The sequence below is a fragment of the Brachyistius frenatus genome, unplaced genomic scaffold (genome assembly GCF_029030835.1).
Source record: "Brachyistius frenatus isolate BFR_SWC_R1_liver_20210118 unplaced genomic scaffold, ASM2903083v1 Contig_10, whole genome shotgun sequence".
NCBI lineage: Eukaryota > Metazoa > Chordata > Actinopteri > Embiotocidae > Brachyistius > Brachyistius frenatus.
In genome coordinates this window covers 6,731,029-6,752,136 of record NW_027210609.1, presented here as the reverse complement: position 1 = coordinate 6,752,136, position 21,108 = coordinate 6,731,029, and the positions used below count along the sequence as shown (strand labels likewise).

The following is a 21,108-nucleotide window of genomic DNA, read 5'->3' as shown; positions in this document are numbered from 1 at the left end:
ACCGCGCAGCAGCAGAATGACAGCGGCAGCAGCTCTCCCTCCTCCCCCCTGCTCTCTGCTGCCTCTCCCTCGCCTCCGCCTCCGCCTTCCCTCCCATCCTCCCATCCTCCTCCTTTCTTTTTTTTTTTTTCCTTCATTTAAAGATGCTTTTACCATGTCTCAGCAGAACATGTGAAATGCAACAGAGCGATGAGAAAACATCATCTGTGGCTTTTAAAAGTAGACACAATTATCCCGTAACACATCATTTTTTCCCCACCACCTCCTCCAATTCCTTTGTTCTTCCTCTCCCCCTCCCCCTCCTTCACATCCAGCGTTCACTGTTCAATACACTTAACGTGATGCATGAATTGTGTTGGTGGAAGGTTTATTAACGTGTGAATTGATACACAACTCGTGTAATTACCTCCTATAGCATGAATTATGATCACTGTCACAGCCCCACATAAAGCAACAACTGGAGCATCCAGATTATCTCTTGATCCTGTCTGAGCTTCCTTATGATATCTATTCCAGATTTACAGCTGGATAAATCATACGGTTTAAAAAAAAAAAAAAAAAAAATAGCACCAGTGTGCCGTCCTACCAATACTCATTTTGACTAATGACTAAGTTGAATGATAACGTGTAAATGAAAACAGATGACACAAACCTATTAGGTAGTTTTGTCCACTGCTTAAAAAAAAATGAAAACAAAATTTAAACTTGGCTTCACATCCAGTTCATTGGCCAAATGGGTGACTTCACTTTAGCAGACTGAGCGAGCGACAAGATGTGCCAGTGTTAGCAAGTAACACACCCAAAACCACACTTTGAAAATATCTTCAAGTCTGTGTAAGATGCATTTATACGCACAAAAATACACACATCTGATTTTGTTAAACTAGAAAATCAATCAATCAATTTGTGCAGGGTTGATCTGCTGACATGAGGGTGGAATCATTAAGATATTCCACACAGCGGTCTCTGAGGGGGATTCACGCAGCGCTCGCATGCAGGGCTGCTCCATGGAAACCGCCCTCTCTCATCGGCCGCATGTCATCTGCACCAGACCTCACTGCTCTGAGCAACCACAGTTCACAAAGAAACATTTACCTTTTCCATACAACCCACATGTTAGTACGTTATCTTGTAAAATATCTGAAAATGTCTCGTAATGTACCAAAATCAATGCTGCTGAACTGCAGGTTTTCCCTTTTACGAGGTAATTGCTCTTTTTCACAAACCAACATTGACTGAATACAATCATGCTCAATGGTGCGAATCCACTGGACATGATTGACCTGTTAGATACAATGTCCACAGGGTACCGCTCTGACTCTCACAGTGGGTTGGCCACACACTCCACTGCCCTTTTTTATTTGGGTTTCAGAGCACCTGGGGTGGCTCATGCTCTGGCAGCATTGTTTGAACTGGCAATTAGTTCCCGGAAACAACGTCGAGTCTTGTTCCTCCTCATCACGAGCTTCGGGGCTCACCAGCTGACTCCAGATCACTGATGGCGATTTTACTCTCATGAAGCAGTGAAAAGCTCATTTGCTTTGGGGGAGTAAGTTTCTCTTAATGAATCATAAGATAACAAACTCCTGTTAGCTTTCAATTCATAAGATTTGCCGTAGACGGTGACATAACAAACACCTCCTGTTACGTGATGGTGGAAGTGGGTAGTCGATTGATCGACCACTTTTAGTTCAGACTGCAATATATCAACAACTATTTCATGAAATTGCAAAATTTCATAATCTCTGAAGGATGACCTTAATTATCTCTGCTATAACTTTGTCCAGACGTTCATGTTGTACAGTTTCGGTTTTCATTAATCACCACTGTCCAACACTTTGGTTTATGGCCAAATACCTGCACCTTACTGCAGTGTTAATAGCCCAGTGTTAGCATGCTAACACTAAGATCAAGAGGAACATGGTAAAACAGGTCAACATCAGCATAACTGTTGCCTGAGGTTATACTGATGTTAGCATTTAGCCCAGAACACCACTGCACCGACATCTGGTCAATCGTCAATACCAAGTTTCATTAGTAATTGTCACCAGGAGACTATAATGCATTTACTCATAGAACAGACATTAAACTTTTGTAAATGTAGAAACTTTCAGTCGCCACCAGTTCTCAGGAGAGAGAAGGGTGGAGCTCAAACTTTCATTTGGTTTCTTACATATCTGGATCTGTTTCCCATTCTCCAGCTGGCCGTGTGTGTGTGTGTGTGTGTGTGTGTGTGTGTGTGTGTGTGTGTGTGTGTGTGTGTGTGTGTGTGTGTGTGTGTGTGTGTGTGTGTGTGTGTGTGTGTGTGTGTGTGTGTGTGTGTGTGTGTGTGTGTGTGTGTGTGTGTGTGTGTGTGTGTGTGACAATTACACAGCTGTCTGTTGTGCATTTTCCTGTCCAGCACATGTAATCATTTTTGGGTCGCTCAGCTGCTATGATGCAATGGACTCAAGCACTTCAGGGAGACCTCCACATGTGCTCCAAGGGGAAAACCACCAAGAAAAGCACCGTTAAATGTGCGCATAGTCACATGTAGAGTAATGTGCAAAAACTTTAGACACTTTAGATTTTTATTCATCAAGCAAAACCATGAAGGATTGGTCCCAGATTCAAGTCATAACGAGCTATATTCAGAGACAATAAGAACAAGACAACAGATGGATTTACCCCCACAGAGCCCTGATCCCAACATCATGAAGTCAACCTGGAATTACTTGAAAAGAAAGAAGCAACTGGGGCAGCTTAAATCCACGGAAGAAGTGTGACAAGTTCTCCCGAGATTCTCGTAAAAACCTACCTGCTATGTAGCTGGACAAACTGTGCGCAAGTGTGTATTTGCTTTTTTAAAGGGAAATGGGGCTGACACCGAATATTGAGTTAATTCAGGTTCATTCTATTTAATGCACTTTATTTTAAATTGTAAAGTTTATTTATGAATAAAAACTACTCAAGGCCTCCGTACTCTACATTCAACACCTGTCAAACTTTGGCACAGTAATGTAGGTCGAAGCATTGTGAAGACACATGTAAAGATTGTTCGCGCATGTTGTTGAAGTCGTGTTAATTAACGTGACACAAAGGCCTCTAAATAAAGATCTAATGGGATCATTGTGCTGGCTGGAATGTGAGCAGCCTGAGGGATGAAAATTGAACAGTTAAAAAAAAATGTTTTTCTCTCCATTAAAATCCCCTTCATGTGCAGCAGTCTTATTCATGATGAACACAAGCTGCAGGCAACAATTGCAAAGGTAAGGGAATCTTATCTGAGCTCAAACATTTGTCAGAGTGATTAATTTGCTGTCTTGTATTAATTCTGGAGCAGTGAGTCTCCCTGTTCTGAAACTTGAGTAATGTTAAACTAAGATCTGGAGATCCTGACTGAGCTGTTGTCTCTGCAGAGGAATGGAAGTATTATTAAAACAACTCTAACTTGTAGTTGAAGCCAGACGACAGCTTACTAAGACACATCTCTCTGCTCTACGGTCAAAAACTGAATTTAATCGTCCCCTAGGTCCGTCCGGTGGGGACGAGAGGAACTCCCAGACAGGAGGTGAAAGCTGATCCTCCCATCAAACCACTCAGTCTGTCAGTCCTGCATCTGTCCACCCTCAGCGGAGGACCACACAGTCTCCGGCCCTGTCTGTCCCAGAGGAGGCTGGCTGGAGGCTCTCACCCCTCCAAGTCATTAAGATAATTAAGAAGCCAGTGAGAGGGTTTTATAATAGCCCAGTGCAGTTATGCACAGTCACTGTTGTCTTGGGTGATCAGCGGTAATAAGTCAAAGTAACTAACAACTCGGTTTTGTAAATTACTCATTGAACATTATATTGCTAATTAAGACACTGCTTCTGTTTAATTAGTTGTAAAAGCAAACAAAAAGAGGAATTAATCAGCTAATTAAATCATGGATTGTATAATAATTGAACATCCAAATGTTAATTGTTAACAGGTAATTTTTTTTGTGCTGCGGGCAGATTCACTGAAAACTGTCGATAAAATAAGTATCATGTTGCATAAATTCTTTATTTCTAGTTAAAATCACACTTTAATTAGTCACTCCTATAAAAACACAACTCTGTTCATATCATTCAACGGATGAATTTGAATAACTATTAGGATCCTTTTATTGTCACCAGTTTAATTTCACTTACATTACCTCAGTTTTTGAACAAATACTACTATACAAAAAACTAACAACTTTGTCACAAGTCTGCTGGACTTTGTGTTTAGTGCTCATTAAGCTGCTTGAATGGCTATAGTCTCTGCATTATCAGCTGTATTTTTAAATCTTTTATTATGCATGTAAGATTAGCTGAAAAGACGGACATTAGTGTGTTTGGTGTTTGACATGTTCAATGCAGTTCTTTGGTCTGAAAATAACTTGTTCCTTCTCCATCATTGGGTAACAGCCAGTTTTGCTATCACGTGATGAAATGATAAGGCTTCAGGATAAATATGTACCCGTTTCACAACAAACAAGTTTCAGTATTAATTCTGTGGTTAAAGCCCTTACCCCAGAGTCAGCCGTGTCTGTTCACTTCCTTAAATCAATATCACTTATTTACAACACAGCTGTAATTATGTCATCTCTAATTGGACTTACTTGAAGTAATGTGGTTGATAATGATGAATTGTCCTCCCTTATTGAGATATCCCTTAAGTTTCATTACATAATGAAATACTGACCAAGCACAAAGTGCAGTGTGCCTGTTTGTGTACACATCATGTTTGTGTTAAGAGTCTCTACGTAACAACATGCGTGAGGTGCAGGATTGTTGCAGCATCAGAGCAAACACAAGATTCAGCTTTTAATGTTTTACACAGCACAGACATAAATGATGGACATTTAATTATGATGGCACATCAGAGACCTGATAATCATTTAGAAACAGTGCTGCGATAACAGTGCTGTGTGGTTTGAGAGATGTGCTCTTTTCCAAGAATCTGTTTTCCCACCAGCACATTAAGAAAGAAGTGAAGCACCCCAGGAAATACTGATGCACATAACAGGTGGTAAAAACAGCGCGGAGCTTTCGCTGAGAGTTGGCGGCAGACTTAGTGACAACTGTTGCGCTGAACAGAGTCCAGCGTCAACAGTGAGCCATATTAAAGTTTGGGTGTTACAGGATGCAATATAATACAAATGGAAAAACAGTGTTTTGTTTCGCCAACTGGCTGAACTCGCTGAACTGTGTGGAAAAAGTTAGTTTGTCCAAGATTTACGTAACTTTTTTTGCGATAATGAAACTACAAAAGGAGGAGAATAGTTTTTTTAAGGACAAAAAGGTGAATTCGACGGGTGAGTTGACGGGTGATTAAACTTTATGGACCGCCTGCTCTTCAATTTTAAGATCTTGGATAATTACCTTCAGATATTACCTAGATTTATTATTGAATCTAAGAGTTACTCCTCATTTATAGGTTTATAGCAGTGGCTCAACTTCTGGCTCATGACCTCTTAAAATGTTGCAACCTCTTGTCATAGACTGTATCTAACTTTTCAGTATTTTGAGGGGATTTTTGCCAAATTGAACAGTCGATGGCAGGGAAATGACAGCCAACAAGTTAGAAAGAAATTGTTTACAGCATCACGCGTGTCCAATATTTCCAAAATGGAAAAGATTAAAAAAAAAAAAAAAAAAAAAGGCTCACCTAATTCATCACAACAAACCTCCATGGAGTCAGAGGAGCAGTCACTCAGATCATCCAGGGTGGCATCTGTGTCCTCGTGGACCTGAAACCTACGGGAAAAGACACAAACATGTTAATGCACACAGAAACAAAATACACTTTTTAAACACGATATAACAAAAAGCTTCAGCTGAATAATTTGTATTGCACCTTAAAAATAAACTGCAGTCACCTGAAAACCTGCCCTCACCTGAACCTGAAAGGAGCAACAGCAGCCATGCTGACTCTCCCCGGCTCACTCCCTCGTCGAGACACGTTGAGCGTCTGATGAGAAGACTTTGATTTGTTACTGAACTCCTCTCCATCAGCAGCTCCCAGGACCTGGTTGGAGATGCTCCTCGCCTGTTTTTGGAAGTGCTCCATTCCAGCTGAGGACAACCCCGGGACGTCGTTGCCATTCGCACCTTTAGTATAAAGCAGACGTCCTCGTCCATGGCCTGGCTGACCGTTAGCCGAGAGCCGGCGCAAGGCGTTGCCCTCTTGCGCATTGTCCACACTCCTTAGTCGATACTTCCCAAAGGTCCAGTTCTTGTTGGTGTTTCTTCTGAATTGGAGGTCTCTCAGAGCGCTTTGAGTGAGCGTGCTGTTGCGGAGGTCCAACGTGTCTTTGGAGCGAGGGACTTCCCTCTTTGGTATCTGAGGGCTGCTGTATGCCGAGCACGTTCCGTCAGTCCGCTCTGTAGCTGCCGGGCCTCGGGGAGAATACAAGCTCGTCTTCTGCTGCAGCAGGTGGTTCTTTAAAGCTGCACCTCTCAGCAGCTCCGCAGGGCCCGAGGAAGATGATGACGAAGAATACGAAGGCCGTTTTTTGGCAGTGTGCCGATACTGCACTGTGGGACTGGGGAGGCCACTGTATTGCTGTTTGGAATCCACCTTGGAGAGAGTTATCATGCTTCGAGGTAAAGGCAGACTCGAGCTGACACCGGCGTCACTCTGGCTCTGAGATATGACTTTGATATTCACGCCACCGCTCATGGTTGTTGACAGTTACTGGACTGAGATCTGGAGAGAAAAAAAATACGGTGCAACAGTTGAAATTTTTATTCCAGTTTTCATGTTTAAAAAAATAGAATATAACCACAACAGGAAGTAGCAAGGACGTAAAAGTACATTTAGCAAACTGAAAAACAGCTACAACAACAGTAAAGATTCATAATGGTATTCTACAACATGTGCAAATGTGACAATGTTCTGCAGAAGTATATAATTACAACCACACAATGACAGAGGTGGGTTTGCTGTTTCAGTGTTTTGAGTTGAGTATCTCCACACAGGATTCAACCCAAATTTTAGCCCTCTCCATTTGTCAAGTTTCTCCAACATGACCAGGGCAAGTTAATATACAGAAGAGCCACAAACATGATAACTTGATCCTACTTGAGACAGGAAGTATATTTTTGCCCAGGAAAGAGTGAGTTGTACAGTAAGCTGCCTTGTGGGCTGTGTTTTTTTTTTTAGCCTAAATTCTTTTACAATATGCCTGATTACAAACAAACACAGTTTACAGTACTCCACATTAACAACTAACAGTTCTTTTTTGTCACATACTATTGGATGTACTGACAACGGTCAGTGAATAATTTAAATACCGAAAAAATCTTTAAATTCTGAAGCCTTTAAATTCTTGCCCCATTTATCTTTGGTACATAATAACCAACAGAATCTCATAATTATGAGATATCAAGTCTTAATTATGAGATAAAGTCTGTAAAAAATGTCCATACAAAATAAAGTATACTATTTTTTTTGAAAGGGGCTTCATGTTAATGCAACAATTATACATGACTGAAAGGATGCCTTTGACGAGAACATGAATTAGTGTCCTTAGAAGAGCAGAAACATCATGCAACATGTTCCAAATACACTTTAACACTGAAAAAAAAAACTAAAACATACTGCACGCGGATGTATTGATTTGAAGAGCTCAGTGTGTGAGGTGTTAGGAGGTGCTACGAAGAGCTGCTACTACATGGGTACCACAGCTGCAGTTTGACAGGTTAGTAACATGAATTAAGGTAACGATGTCACAGACGAGTTATCTGGAAGACAGACAAACTGACACATCAACACTTAACGTTCACAGCATTATGCTAATCGGTATAGTTGTTTAAAGGTGTCACTCAAGAAGTTTAGCTAATCAGCAAACAATTAGTGTACAAGTGCATGGTATCAATCTTCTCGGCTAACTTTTAGAAATTAAGCAGACAAAAGCAACATTTCTTCTCATATAAATGGGCTTCTCACTGTCAATTCTGAAAATCTAATTTGCAAAAGAAAAGACGTTTCTGTCAACACACTGAAACTGTGTGTGACGTTAAACATATATGTGTGGTTGTAAAAATTATGATTGTGGTGTGCAGGTCTACAGCAATTTTAGCTGAATGAGATATCCATCATTTCTCTTTACTGCTTGATGGATAACAATTTAAGATTCCTATTTAATCAAACACTATAAAACAGCTGCACATTCCAGGGCGTCTGCCTCACCGACAGAAACTGTCTAACCACATGACCTACTGAATGAAAGTGAGTGTGGGTGAGTGGGAAAGAAGAAAGAGGAGAAGATGGTTTGAGGGAAAGGATCACTCAACCATTTTGGATCAATTACAACTTCAAAGCAGACTAAAGGCCTGAAAACCAGACGCCTCACCAGTTTAAATTCCTCAACCGGGGAGAAACAGTGAGATCAGAAAAGTCAGTCTGATGATGATTATATGACCTTCAGCTGCACTTTTATGTGAAGCAGTAAAGAGGCTCATCTTAGGCAATTAAAAAAAAACAAAAAAAACATTGAAAAAATTCTCCGTTTCAATAACAATTAAAAGAAACCAAAGAATTTTGTTTTTAGCAAAAAATTATTTTGATTATGTTGGGTTCAAAATGAGATTCAAAAAAATGATCAAACACTCCAACACAAACGCCATCAAAGCATGACGTGCCTCTAAAAAGATGCCATATGTTTGAACAGCTTTTCCTAATATACTCCCGGTCTTTTACCCACAACCTCCAGTGTGAAACGTGCTGTGAAAGCCAGTGGCAGACTGACACCACTTGGCAAATGCAGCAGGAGAGCAGCTCCTTTCAGGCCGTGCCAACACCGGCTGTCCCCACCATGGCCTGCAGACAGCACCTCCCCTCCAAAGAGGTAACAGTGGGGGCTTTAACGGTCCCTCAACCCCGTCCCCTCCATCCCAACATCCTGTCATCGAATGCAGATAACTGATAAGTACATATAAAGAAATTCATGTTTACAGAAGTGGTTCAGGGCAATCCTTTTAGACGGCGGGGGACAAAGGTCCCCACCTAAAATAATGTAAAGCATGAAACTGATCAAAAAATAACATCGTGAACTGATTGACCCATACTACTTTTCTCTTGAATGCATTTTGTAGAAGAACACCTCATAAAATGTTTGTTAAGGAGAGAAGAATTGAAATCAGTTACTTAGAAAATGTTACGATTTGCACGTACAGCCTGTTCTTTTTCTTCATTTGAAGTTCTCCGTTTAATAACTCCGTTCCTTTTAACCTACGCTACTTTTAACGTATTTCAGTTGGACAAATATTGAAACTCTTCTTAAAAGGTAATACAAATTTAATATCGGTTTTAACGTCTGAAGAAGCACCAAAGTCACTGGGACAGACCTATTAGTGATTCTGTCCCACTTCCAGCATGGTCCAAGTCTAAATCCAACTCCAGAATGGATACAATAACTCAATTATTCATGAGTCAATCCACAAAATAATTAATCTGCACCAAAAAAATGTTTTACAATTTATATCGTTGTAAATTAAACACTACCTTTCGGGTTTGGACAATTCAAGATGTCACTTGACTCACAGATGAAGTTCACAGATTTCTTAGTTTTTGACATAATTAATCAAGAAAACAATTGAAAGATTAACTGATAATAAAAATAATCATTAATTGCAGCCAGACTACCATTAGACAACAGATTGAGGTTAAATGCACAAAGAAAGAGAGAGAGATTAAAAGGCATGCCTTGCTTGACATTCTGAAGAGCAGCATCATAATAATAGTGTCATTTCATTATGTATGTTTTGAATAAAGAGTCTACTTTGAATAAGCCAATTCTTAGTTGTCAAGGAGATTCTTGATCCTCATGTTGGATCAGTATGTCAGAATGACAAAAGAACATTACTTGCACCAACAATATTAAATGTTTTTTTGTGTGAGAATGAATATGACAATATAGACCTTAAATATAATATTAAAGCCACATTTGTGTCCTCTGTTCAGGTGACACCGGTATCACATGTTTTTCTCCTGAAAGAGGAATTCCCTTATGGTCTCTATCAAAAGTATTCTGGGGCAAACTTGTAATTTTAGACTAATTAATCTTGACTTGACTTTTAGTACTTTTAGAAATATTATGGTTAACAGAAGTGAAATTTACAATGATTATATTCCATCCCTGTGTGACCCTCAGTGCTCAAATATCTCTCCTCCACATGTCTTATTTACAAAGTGAATTGAGGTCTTGAAAAAAATCTGATGTGCATGAGATAAACTGCTTCATATATGCACACATATCAATAGGAACATAAATGCTCTGCATAAATGCATATATGTTCTGTTGTTAAAATCTGTGGCACAACACACAATTACAAATGCTGATCATGGTTATTTGTCATAATATTGTAAATGTACACATCATTTCCAGTGTTGTGCATAAATCATAAAAAATTTAACAAAAACAAACTAAATGCTTATTCAATAACTTAGAATAAAGATCACAAATCCAGCTCTTCTAAGTCGAAGGGTATCATTTAATTAGACAAAAAAGCTTTGTAAAATAATCACAGTATATGATCATAACATGATGCAATTTCACTGAAAGTCAAAACATAATCATATTAAGTTATTTTCTAGCCCTTCTTACATTTGTGATCATTTCAAATAATATAAAAAACATCCTGTTTCTGTGAACCTACACTGACCGGGCTGAATGACTTCGGCTGGTTTTCATCTTACCTGAACAAATGAATGTCCATCATGAATCAATCCTCCGCACAGAGACAATGAGGAGACGACAGTGTGATGCGGTGCAGACTAACATGCTCTCCACAGAGACGAGCTACACTTAACAGTATGATGGAGCTCGCAGTAATACAATTTAGACCCACGTGCTGCTTTAAAGAAAGTAGGGAGCAAATCAATGCTGGACGACAACGAGCCAGTGAGAAAACTACAGGCATACTACATGTCTTCACGTCTCCCGTTTTTCCTTTCTTCCCTAAGGTCACACAGACACACACACACGCACACATTTCACCTATTATAACCAGACTTATTAGTGACTCATATTTCGATCTCTCTCTGGTGACATCATGCCTTGTTTCCCCCTGGGGCTCGTGTTTCTGTCACAGTCTGAATGTGATTTTGAGCTCCTTCTTTACATGACAGTCTTTCAGTGTGCCATTATCAAAGCTTCCAGCCAGCATTACGAGGAGCTAAAACTGCCCCAGTCCTCAAACCTATAATCAAGCCCGAAGGCCAGACTAAAGATACTCATACAGACCGACATCATGTCGGCACAAGATCACTTTACTCCGGCGAAGTCTCCAAACTGCCCAGAAACCCTGCGCAGCTGTGCCAGAGGGTCTGATAATGTACTCAGAAGACATCAGAGGAGTCAATTTCCTAAATGCTATAAATCCAATGTAGACTCTCTGAAATATAGATGACCAAATCTGCAAATAATCAACATTCAGTCAATCATTTAAAGAGCTTATGATGCAATCTGTAATTTATGTTGTATTCTGGTGAGGTGTCGTCTTGTTTAAAGATGGAAACTCTTTTATTTCACTTGCAGACAAACCGTCTCAGTCTCTTCCTGCTCAAGTTTCTCTCCAGCACCAACAGATAATAGAGTTGAACGAGTGCATCATGACATTATCTGCATGATTCAATTTTCTCAAGACCGTTGTATTATCTAGTTTTACAAGAGGCCTGATCCAATTTTTAAATATAGCACCAAGTCCCAGATTCCTAATTTTCACTGAGTCCTCCTGTGTCTTCGCTCTGTCATGGGGGAGAAACATGGACTCGGGTCACACTGATCAACGACACACACATGGACACACATTCAAGTGTGCATACGAACATGCAAGTAAAGTACGTCTCTTATCAGATTTGGCTAAAGGGCATACTTTCCCTGTTCGCTGACACTAGTCCAGCCTTGTGTTGTCTGTGTGTGTTTATGACAACTAAAAGCAGCAGTCCAGTGTTTTGTTTTCTCTCTGGTGCTGCTACCGTTTGTTTTTTTGTCATTTGAGAAACTTGGGTGAAAAATGTAAAATTGTATACAGACAATTAATATTCCCGACTGACGGTCCTCTGAATTTTTTTTATTGTGTCATTAACATGTTTAGATCAGAGAAGAAACAAAAACATCAAAAACTATTAAAGAGCTGCCATTACATTTCGAAACCACATTTATGTCCTTTTTGTGGATCAACTGTAAAGAACTTTGGTGATGTTCTGACTTTTTCTTCATCATGAGTTCAAATCATCAGAGTCCCCAATACTCATTATTAAAGGGATTTCCCCATCAGCCTCAGCTGCACTGTTGCTTAGGGATAATTAGAAAATGTTGGCATGCTAACATGCTACACTAAGATGGCCAACACGGTAAATGTTTCCGCTGCTAGACATCAGTATGTTAGTCTGTGCATGCTAAAGCTGGCTTAAAGTACCACAGTGCCAAATTAGTGATGCCAGCAAAGGTTATAGACTTGTTTATTAATTTTTTTAGACTGAGTGAAATTATATCAATTTAAGAAATTTGATTAAATATTTTTTTTTTTTTAATTCTCACTGACCATTCACAGAACAACTGAATTTGAATTCAATCCTGTTTAAAACATTAAGTAGTTGAAAGAGTAATCTGTGACATCATCCACCAGACATCGTTATCGTTACTTCTTTTAGTCACCCAAACTCAGGAAAGAGAGTAACTGGATAACCAAAATGCAATATTAAATAGGTAAACAGAAAAAAAAGTCTAACTATCATTACTATTTTATAAATATAGAGGGACTCCTGTAGAGACAGGTGTTGTAGATTAGGCTACAAGTGTTGTCATAGTTATGGAGATATAAATCACCTTTTCTGTTTTATCATCTACATTTACCGACACCAAAAGAGCCGACAAAATTATGGCCAGACAAACCTGAATACAAGCTGATTTTACTTAACAACAAAAAATAGCTTTTTTTTTCCTTCAAAATATTCTAGGGTTGCAATTTGCCGTCAACAACATCGCAGATGATAAAGTTTGTACAGTACAACAATGATTTTAAGCGTGTTGCAGCATGCCCCATGTAGAACGAAGCTTTACCTAATCACATTGTCTGCTTGACATTGATAACAATCGAGCTCTCAAACCTCAATCCATCACACATCCTAACAAAATTACAGCACTCTGCAGCATGGGTCTGCTTACTGATGAAGGCATACGCATTAAGTGAACCACGTTTTCCTGTCTTCTCATCACTTCATACAGTTTTCCTTTGATTCCGCTGATCACCAGTTACTAAAAGATTATCATAAAACCATTAAATACCGACATATTGTCTTTTTCATTAAAAGCCTACTGTACTTTTTGTGGCACATGAGATTAGAGTGGGCATTTAGGCGAGTAGATTAGTCTGTTGGCCCACTACAGGGATTTATCACTTTAAGTGATTAACACTAGTCAGTAATAACGTGATGTCATCGACACCCTGAATACTGCTTCAGCTTCAGGCAGCTGTGACCACCGTTTGGAATCATTCTGTTGAATTATTTCTACAGTTTTCAAAGAGGGGAAGTTCACATTGGATCAAGTCTTTATCCTTTAAAGCTTTCAGGCGTTATTCTTCTATAGTCGCACCCCAATAAGTGACATCAGAGCAGGTAATTCGACTCTGATGAGAAACACCTGTGACCTCAGGTAGTTTATTTGACTGTTGAATGTTTCAGAACCTTTTTCAGTTCTCTGAGCTTAGTTTAAATGTATGTGTACATAGTAACAAATCTTTTCAATGAATGGGTTCATGATGACGCCTGACTGCATATGTAGTTATAATTGGTCTTACACATGTATGTGTCCTTGATTTCTGGCAGCTGTGGGTCTCCTGCAGGACCACCACCAATGACATTATAAAAAAGAAGAAGTTGTATAATATAAAACATTTACATTCACGAAGGAAAAGGTAACCGCACAATTTCACATTAATTGCATATATTTAAGTGCAAACTCCTGTCATTTCTAATCTAAATTGATTTCAGGCTAGTGTGTGTCAAATCAGCTCTCCAAGCTCTCCAAGCTCTCATAAACAGTCTCCATGTGGAGTTTTATTGGGAGGTTTTTATTAAGTAATTATGATATTTCATTACACAATACTATTTAAATTAAGTCTCGTTGAGCCACACTACAAAAAAAGGTACAATCCCAACTCCTTGTTTCCCATTTTTCACAATAAGAGTACAGGTTATTTAAACATTATAGTAATTGTTTAGAGTCCTCTGAACATCATGTTTTAATTTCAACATGCTTTTAGGGTCCATTTTTCAGCCGACACGCAGAGATGAAATAAATGTAATGAACCCGCTGTGGTCATGTGACCAGGTTTGACAATTGCTGCCTTTAGAAATGAACTAGATTTTCTCATACAGCAAGTTTTATATGTTTGTGTCATCATATAGTGCCGACATTAAGTTTAAAGACTGTATACGACTGTATGCTGTCATTCAGTGTTATTTTGAGGACTTCTGGCAGGTTGCTTAATAGTGTTTTAATCATACAGTTATCCGATTTTCTTTTTAAAGAAACATAACCTAAGATGAGCTGTTTGCTCAAACTCATCAGAAGAAACGTTTTGGTGGTTTCCATTTAAAATGAACCCTTTAAACCTGCAGTATCCGCAGTCTTATACAACACAACAGGGTCAGTGAGGCTTGTTTTCCGACATCCCAGTTTACTTTGCTGTTCTGACATAAATTATTTCCTTTAACCTGAAACATGTCATGTCCCCTGAAGGATCAGAAAAGGATCCTCAGCAGTGCCGGATGTTGTATTGTAAAATCCCTCATGCACACTCAATCAACCTGCTGATGCAGTCATGCTGCTGTTATGCAACTGACACAGTTCTCTGAAATGAACTGAGGCTCACGTAGAGACAGGCGAGCATCTACACAGAAAACTGCAGCGCTGTGATGAGTCAAAGTGTGGGCAGTTGTCTGCAATGGAGCATCCATCTTGGTAACTGGGTTATGAGAACAGGTAGGAGAGGAAATGTGAAAATATACTTGAATCACACTCTCCAAACTGCAGCAACACCTAAAATAGTCCCAGAGATTCAGTTAATGCATAAGCAAATAAAACATGATTTTTCACTTTCATCCTAGATACTGGCAAGAAAAGACTGCAGCAAGTAAAAAACATAGGTTTCTGGTCTTATCTCATTTTTACTGAAAATATATGAATGGTGACCTGCAGGGTTCACTGAAGTAACTCTGTAAATGAATTATATTCTTTCTAAGAAAGGTTACAAAGGCCGATTTTCAGGTTAATCATAGGTCATTTACAGCTTATCTCAAAAAACAGACAAAAAAGTGTTCAATCAGAATTTTCAACATAATATCTGAGAGATTACAATAAATGTTTGTGCCCAAACTGTGCATTTATTGATCATATAAACTAATTTAACACAAATTTCATTTGTTGATGTATAAGTGTGGTGCCCTTATAAAGCGCATGTACCATCAATATTAATAATGAGAATATGATCTAAAGAAAAATATATTTTATAGAATTTCAGACCAAACTTTTGGATGATAAACAAAGAGATGAGCACACTGTGGAAAACCTCACATCTACAAAAATGACATGATAAGGACAATTTCTACTTTTAGTATAAACATGTTTTCATGTTTATTGCTTCTAAAGGAGTATCATATAATGACTTTTTTCTGTACATCTTTACATATAAAAGCATTAAATTCTATGTTATGGAGGTTTTCACCCAACAGCAGCTGTGCTTAATTGTCTAAAAACAAATAAACCGTAAGAAAAATAGCACATGCAGAGATTTTTTTTTTTTTTACATTGTTAGAAGGCAAGAATCAGTGAAGTCCTTCCTTCAGTTGCCATACTCAAAGTCACATTTAATATGACCAACGGAGCATCTGCTCGCCTCATTCCTGAAAGCTGTCACTGCCGTCAGCTCGTCACAAGAGCCGACACTGTGGCGGATGACAGAGTAAACACAGGGTTTCCTTTTTCTTTTTTCCCTGACACAAACGCGGAAAATAATATTGTATGCCAGGGTGCCGCAGTAACGTGAATAGATTTGTATGGAGTGTGTCATTCATTAATATCAAAGACAACATCGTTTAACTATGACACACCTTTAGCCAGAAGGGGAGGGTCTAATTAGTGACAACAGTTTAAATGGTTGGAGTGAAAAACTGAGTACATATGGCTCTCAGTGGCACGACTGAGCTCGGTCTTTGACACTGCAGAACCAAAACTCACAGACATGTTCACCCTCTCCATCTGTCAGTGTTGTGCACATCATCCCAGATTCAGACGGAGCTGAGCATTACTTTCAGGAAGCACCTTAATCCAAGGGTCGGGCTTTACAAATTAGTTTAGGCGATAAATGCTGTGGTGTGGCATCAGTTTATGTTACATACATGTAAACATTAAATCAGGTTCAGTCAGATTAAAGTCCACAAGTTGGATGTTTGGAATGGCAAAATATTTTAAGTTAAACACAACAAAATGAGACAGCTCTACTGTCATTGCAGAATTAGTTCATGAACTGAATTAAATGGTACTGTCCTGTGCCCATGTTGGTGATGGAGTTTATGCTCATAAACACAGCCTACTAGAGTTGCGCAACACCAGAGCATTAAAACACACGTCAGTCCACCAGACGATAACATATTCAGTATTCCCTCACCCAAGAAAAATGCTTGGTGTTTGCCCGCCCCCAGGAAAAGGAAAGTTTAGGAAAAAAGGACGTTGTTGTGGTCCGGAAAAGATTTCTTTAAAGAAATCCATGTCACTGTTTCACGGAATAAAATGTTGGTGTCTTGGGTGAAAGTCCTGGGTTTCATCCATGCGACCATCCCTTACTTTCCTCCCAGACTTACTTTTGTACTTTGTCAAACTGACCTCCATTACATGCCCTTCTTTTACTCCCATGGTCATACCGTCTACTTTTCACGCCTATACGACAGAAAACGTGACACTGACACGGTATCCTTTGGTGGACTGACAGGTGTATTACACGCAATACTGTGCTGCACTGCCAGATGTTGAACTAAAGTTTACACACAATCAGTTAAGGGTTATATTTTCGCAATCACCCACACATCATCCGACTGATATTTTCTGAAAGAAATCGATATCTGCTAGTCTCTTCTAGTTCATCTATACAGTGTTTTTGCCAACAGCCTCCTGTGCTCTTTGTTCAGTCTGTGGTTCAGCTCAGCTTCACTTCAATGGGGGGCAAACTGCACTGAAATGTCAGTTCTCTGAGGATGTGTATCGGCTGCAATGTGTCACTCAGCAGCTGACAAGATGGTCATAGTGACATAAATTGTATCCTGAAGAACAACTCTTCATTGGGTCCTGGTCACATGATTTATATATTTCTTATGTGACTACATCTCAAACAAAAGCAGATACTAATCATTGTATATGTATTGAAGAAGCCTCTGTAACTTTTTTCATGCAATTAAATCATTTAAATAATGCTGAAGACAGACGCATGAGCACCTTACACTGCAGTTTACTGATTTTCAAAATTAAGTATGTGTTTCACAGACGCACAAGTGAGCCAGAAACAAGCCACAGCTGAACAATATCACCAAGAATTCTTCATATTCGACACCCTCGTCTCCGACAGCCATGACAGACTCCACATCAAAACAAGATAAAGCCAGACCCTGCACAACGTGGGAGGAGTTACCTGCGCCGCATCTCGTGTTTGATCTCCGACAAAGGTTTATTCTGAACACCCATCATTATATAACTGCTTTATACAGAACATATAAAATATGGATCAGCTTTTCCAAGACCGGCACACATGTCATTTTGGGTTAGCCAAGGTGGAACATGTCTGCCACTGGAGCGTGACGGGTGGACAAGACTTTCCAAACCAGACAAACCACACACACACACACACACACACACACACACACACACCGTTGGATTCAGGACACGCTGAGACGTGGCATTTACAAGGGAACAAAAATCGCCCTTTGAACACAATGATCTCCAGTATTTGAAAACATCCCATCACAACATCACTGCGCGTGCATGTGCTGTTATATTATGATTACCATAATTTTTTGAAATCATATGTATAATTTGCAATCAGCTCCGGATTTACTGTGCAGTAGTTTAGTGTGACCACAAAACCTGCAGTGCTACTTCTCTGAAAGAATGGTGAAAAGGAAGCTGCAAAGCATCTGCAAATGCAGCAGGTCGGAAAGTGTTTTGGACATGATGCAGACTCCTGAGGAGAGAAAGAAAATTTCCTTTAGCAGCAGTTTTTTTCCCCAACATAATAGCTGCCGTCTTACCACAGGACATTATTTCGGTGTTGTCATACCATAAGCCAGCGACATTGAAATTAGTTAAGTTCAAAAGTGCGGCGAATCGCATACATGATGGGTCTGTTTTATAGGCGATGACATCGCCCACCATTAGTGGTATTCCCAGGGCCATGCATGGACTCCCAGTGGAGAATTGAATTACTTTATGGTCTGTATTGTGTGCATTAGTGCATGTCTGGCTCTGGTATGGAACGTCAATACTTTTTCGTCCAGACCAGAATGTGTATACTAACAGTACACTAACAGTGAGAGCTTTGTCAGATTTCTGCTGTTCTAATTAGCCCTCTAAATGTCAATTGGAATATTTAATCTATTAGATTGACTGGTACATTTTTAACAAATATGCATGGTGACTAATGTGGACTTTTGCGATCCCCTGACCTTCCATTTGTATCGCCAGATCCAAATTCACTGTGTAAATACATGGGTCTGGTCATGCTACATTGAGCATTGGTTCCAGTTGTTTCATCCTAATAGGGGTAGACATTAAGTGAATTTAGAAACTATACTGCAGCAGCCTTTAGCAAATCGGCATTGACCACCATATGACGCATGTTGTGCATCGAAACTCACCAAGTTGTAAACAACAGAGTACTGGTTGTATGCATTGCAATAGACTAAACTAGCATAATGAACATGATAAACATTAACGACTAAACAACAGTGGATTAGCATTGTGCATATGTTATCATGATAATGGTAGCAGCACAAACTACCGCTGTGCCCAAATCCAGCCTTAGAGAATTATAGTTTTGCTCATTTTCAACTGCTGTTCTCTATTTTGGAAACAGACGGGTTTTTTTTTTTTTTTTTTTTAATCTTTTTGAAAACATTTGAAAAGTTTGTTCGTTATTGTTCAAGCTCAATATTTTTTTGGACACCTTTGGTAAACAAATTTTTTCCAGAACAAGTTCCAAAACAAACGTGTCGTATCAGCATTATATACAAACATGTATACACATTATACTCATTAAAGACGATTGGTGTGGCATGTTTTTTGTTTAAAAATACATTTATCCAAATTTTCTTTCTAAAGCAAACATTTAAAAAAAATTAAAAATAAAAAAAAAAGAGGAATCCTCAAACCCTCATATTTCAAAGGAATTTATTGCTTCCAGCACCAAAACAGCTCATTTAGATTCAGTCTTTGAAGAGGACATCAAATAGTAAGGCATGAATCATCACAGCCAGCTGTAGCCGAGTGTAAACCAAGTAGATTAGTAGTGAGACATGAGCCTGACGCAGTGGTAGCCTGTAGCACAAATGGCTATGAGTCAGCAGTACATCCCAGACAATTACTGCGCACATGATTCCCCATCCCAGTCAGGACAATAAAAGTCCGGCACGGGACCACAAAGTCTTTGCAGGAATTAGTTCAGCAGCCTGCCCGTGTCCTACTTCCCGTAGGTCCTCTTTCTCTGCCTCAAATCACACACACGATAGAATTATCTCCACAGGACACTGCTGTTAAAGGACTGCGCCTGCCAACTCCTCACATGCTCCATTACTACAGGAGAATGCACCTGAAGTAGTCACTTGTTTTGAACAACAAGGTCACAGCAGGAAATGTAAATTTGTGATTTAAAATCCGGACTAATTCATAACTTAACTTTGCATTTTGCATGCCTCTAACTCGTCAAAAAATTAGACATTACTTCAGTAAGAAACACAAACTTACCTAAAATGAGGCTGACAAAACTTAGTGAGATGGTAACAAGTGCAGAGGAAGCTCAAAACATTTGCATGCCGAGTGATGAGCATTATCTTCCACAGTCCATCCCTGTTATGACCTAATTGTGCAGAGAGGGTGCTCCGAGCACTGCGCTGGTCTACTGTCCGATGTGCAGATTCTTTGATGGGACACCAAACAGCAGCTTCCAGCTCCGGAGCATCTCAGCCTCCGTCCAACGCCTGGATCAAAGTGGGGCTGCTCTCCTCCTTCTTGCATAACAATATTCTAGACAGACCCTCTGCTGCAGTTGGTGCCTGTGGATCAGACTACTTAGCCGACTGCCGCTCTCTCTGACTTGCAAATGGACCTGCCGACGTTCCAGTCCAAGTCTCTCCGAACAAAAGTGCTGAGCTACAACTGGACCGTACACCCGGTGAAATACCCATAAATCTGCATCGTACGCTGCACTCTCTCGTCTCTAGTCCTCTCTATCTGTCACTGCCTAGCTTGGCGGGTTGCGTATGCATCTTTTCCGCCTGGCGCTCAATGTCCTGACTCACAGCCAGACCCAGCGAACTGGACTAATTTGAATTGTCACTGCATGTTTGTAGTTGGCAGCCTACGGGGCACAGGCTCCCCTCAGTGGGAATCTGGGCCAAAGGAAGCCGACTCAGAGGTGTCAGCTCAGGAGAAAACAGAATGACAGGAGCGATGATATGGTGACAGCGTGAGTCCACACACGTTTTCCTCATAATCTTTGAGGTAGGGATTACAAACTGTGACCAAGGCAAAAAATCCCTGTGTGTGCCGAGCTCAAATATTGTAAAATGACTCACACAATCAACTCACAAATTAGGATATGTGCAGGCCAAGGACATGTGGTGGAACATGACCAAATTTAGCTTGTGCCGAGAGCTATGAAACAACACACATGCTGGTGTGAAGACAGAGGGCAATGGGTGGTGTGATGGTGGGTTATTGTACACTGTATGTCTTGCACATTTGGGCAAATTGTCTCTCCTTGAAGTCAAATTGCTCCGCAGGATGACTTAAATTCACGAGGAGAGATTACAGACTGAGGCAGTTGGGAAATTAGAGCCCTACATCCT

General features: G+C 39.8%; 1 protein-coding gene across 5 annotated transcripts in view; it reads right to left on the bottom strand.

The window, feature by feature from the left end:
* The window catches only part of nav1b (neuron navigator 1b), a 65,636-nt gene extending 45,177 nt beyond the window's left edge, over window positions 1–20,459 (bottom strand). For 4 of the 5 annotated variants that reach the window (XM_069691125.1, XM_069691126.1, XM_069691127.1 and 1 more), the window contains exons 1-3: window positions 20,006–20,458; window positions 5,882–6,693; window positions 5,653–5,741 (exon numbers count right to left, since the gene is read on the bottom strand). In XM_069691125.1, the coding sequence (XP_069547226.1) occupies window positions 5,653–5,741; window positions 5,882–6,666 (874 nt within the window). In that variant the 5' untranslated portion in view covers window positions 6,667–6,693; window positions 20,006–20,458. Of the gene's footprint in view, window positions 1–5,652; window positions 5,742–5,881; window positions 6,694–20,005 lie in introns of all 5 variants that reach the window. The other variant, XM_069691124.1, reaches the window with a different exon arrangement.
* Window positions 20,460–21,108: the final 649 nt, after the last annotated feature.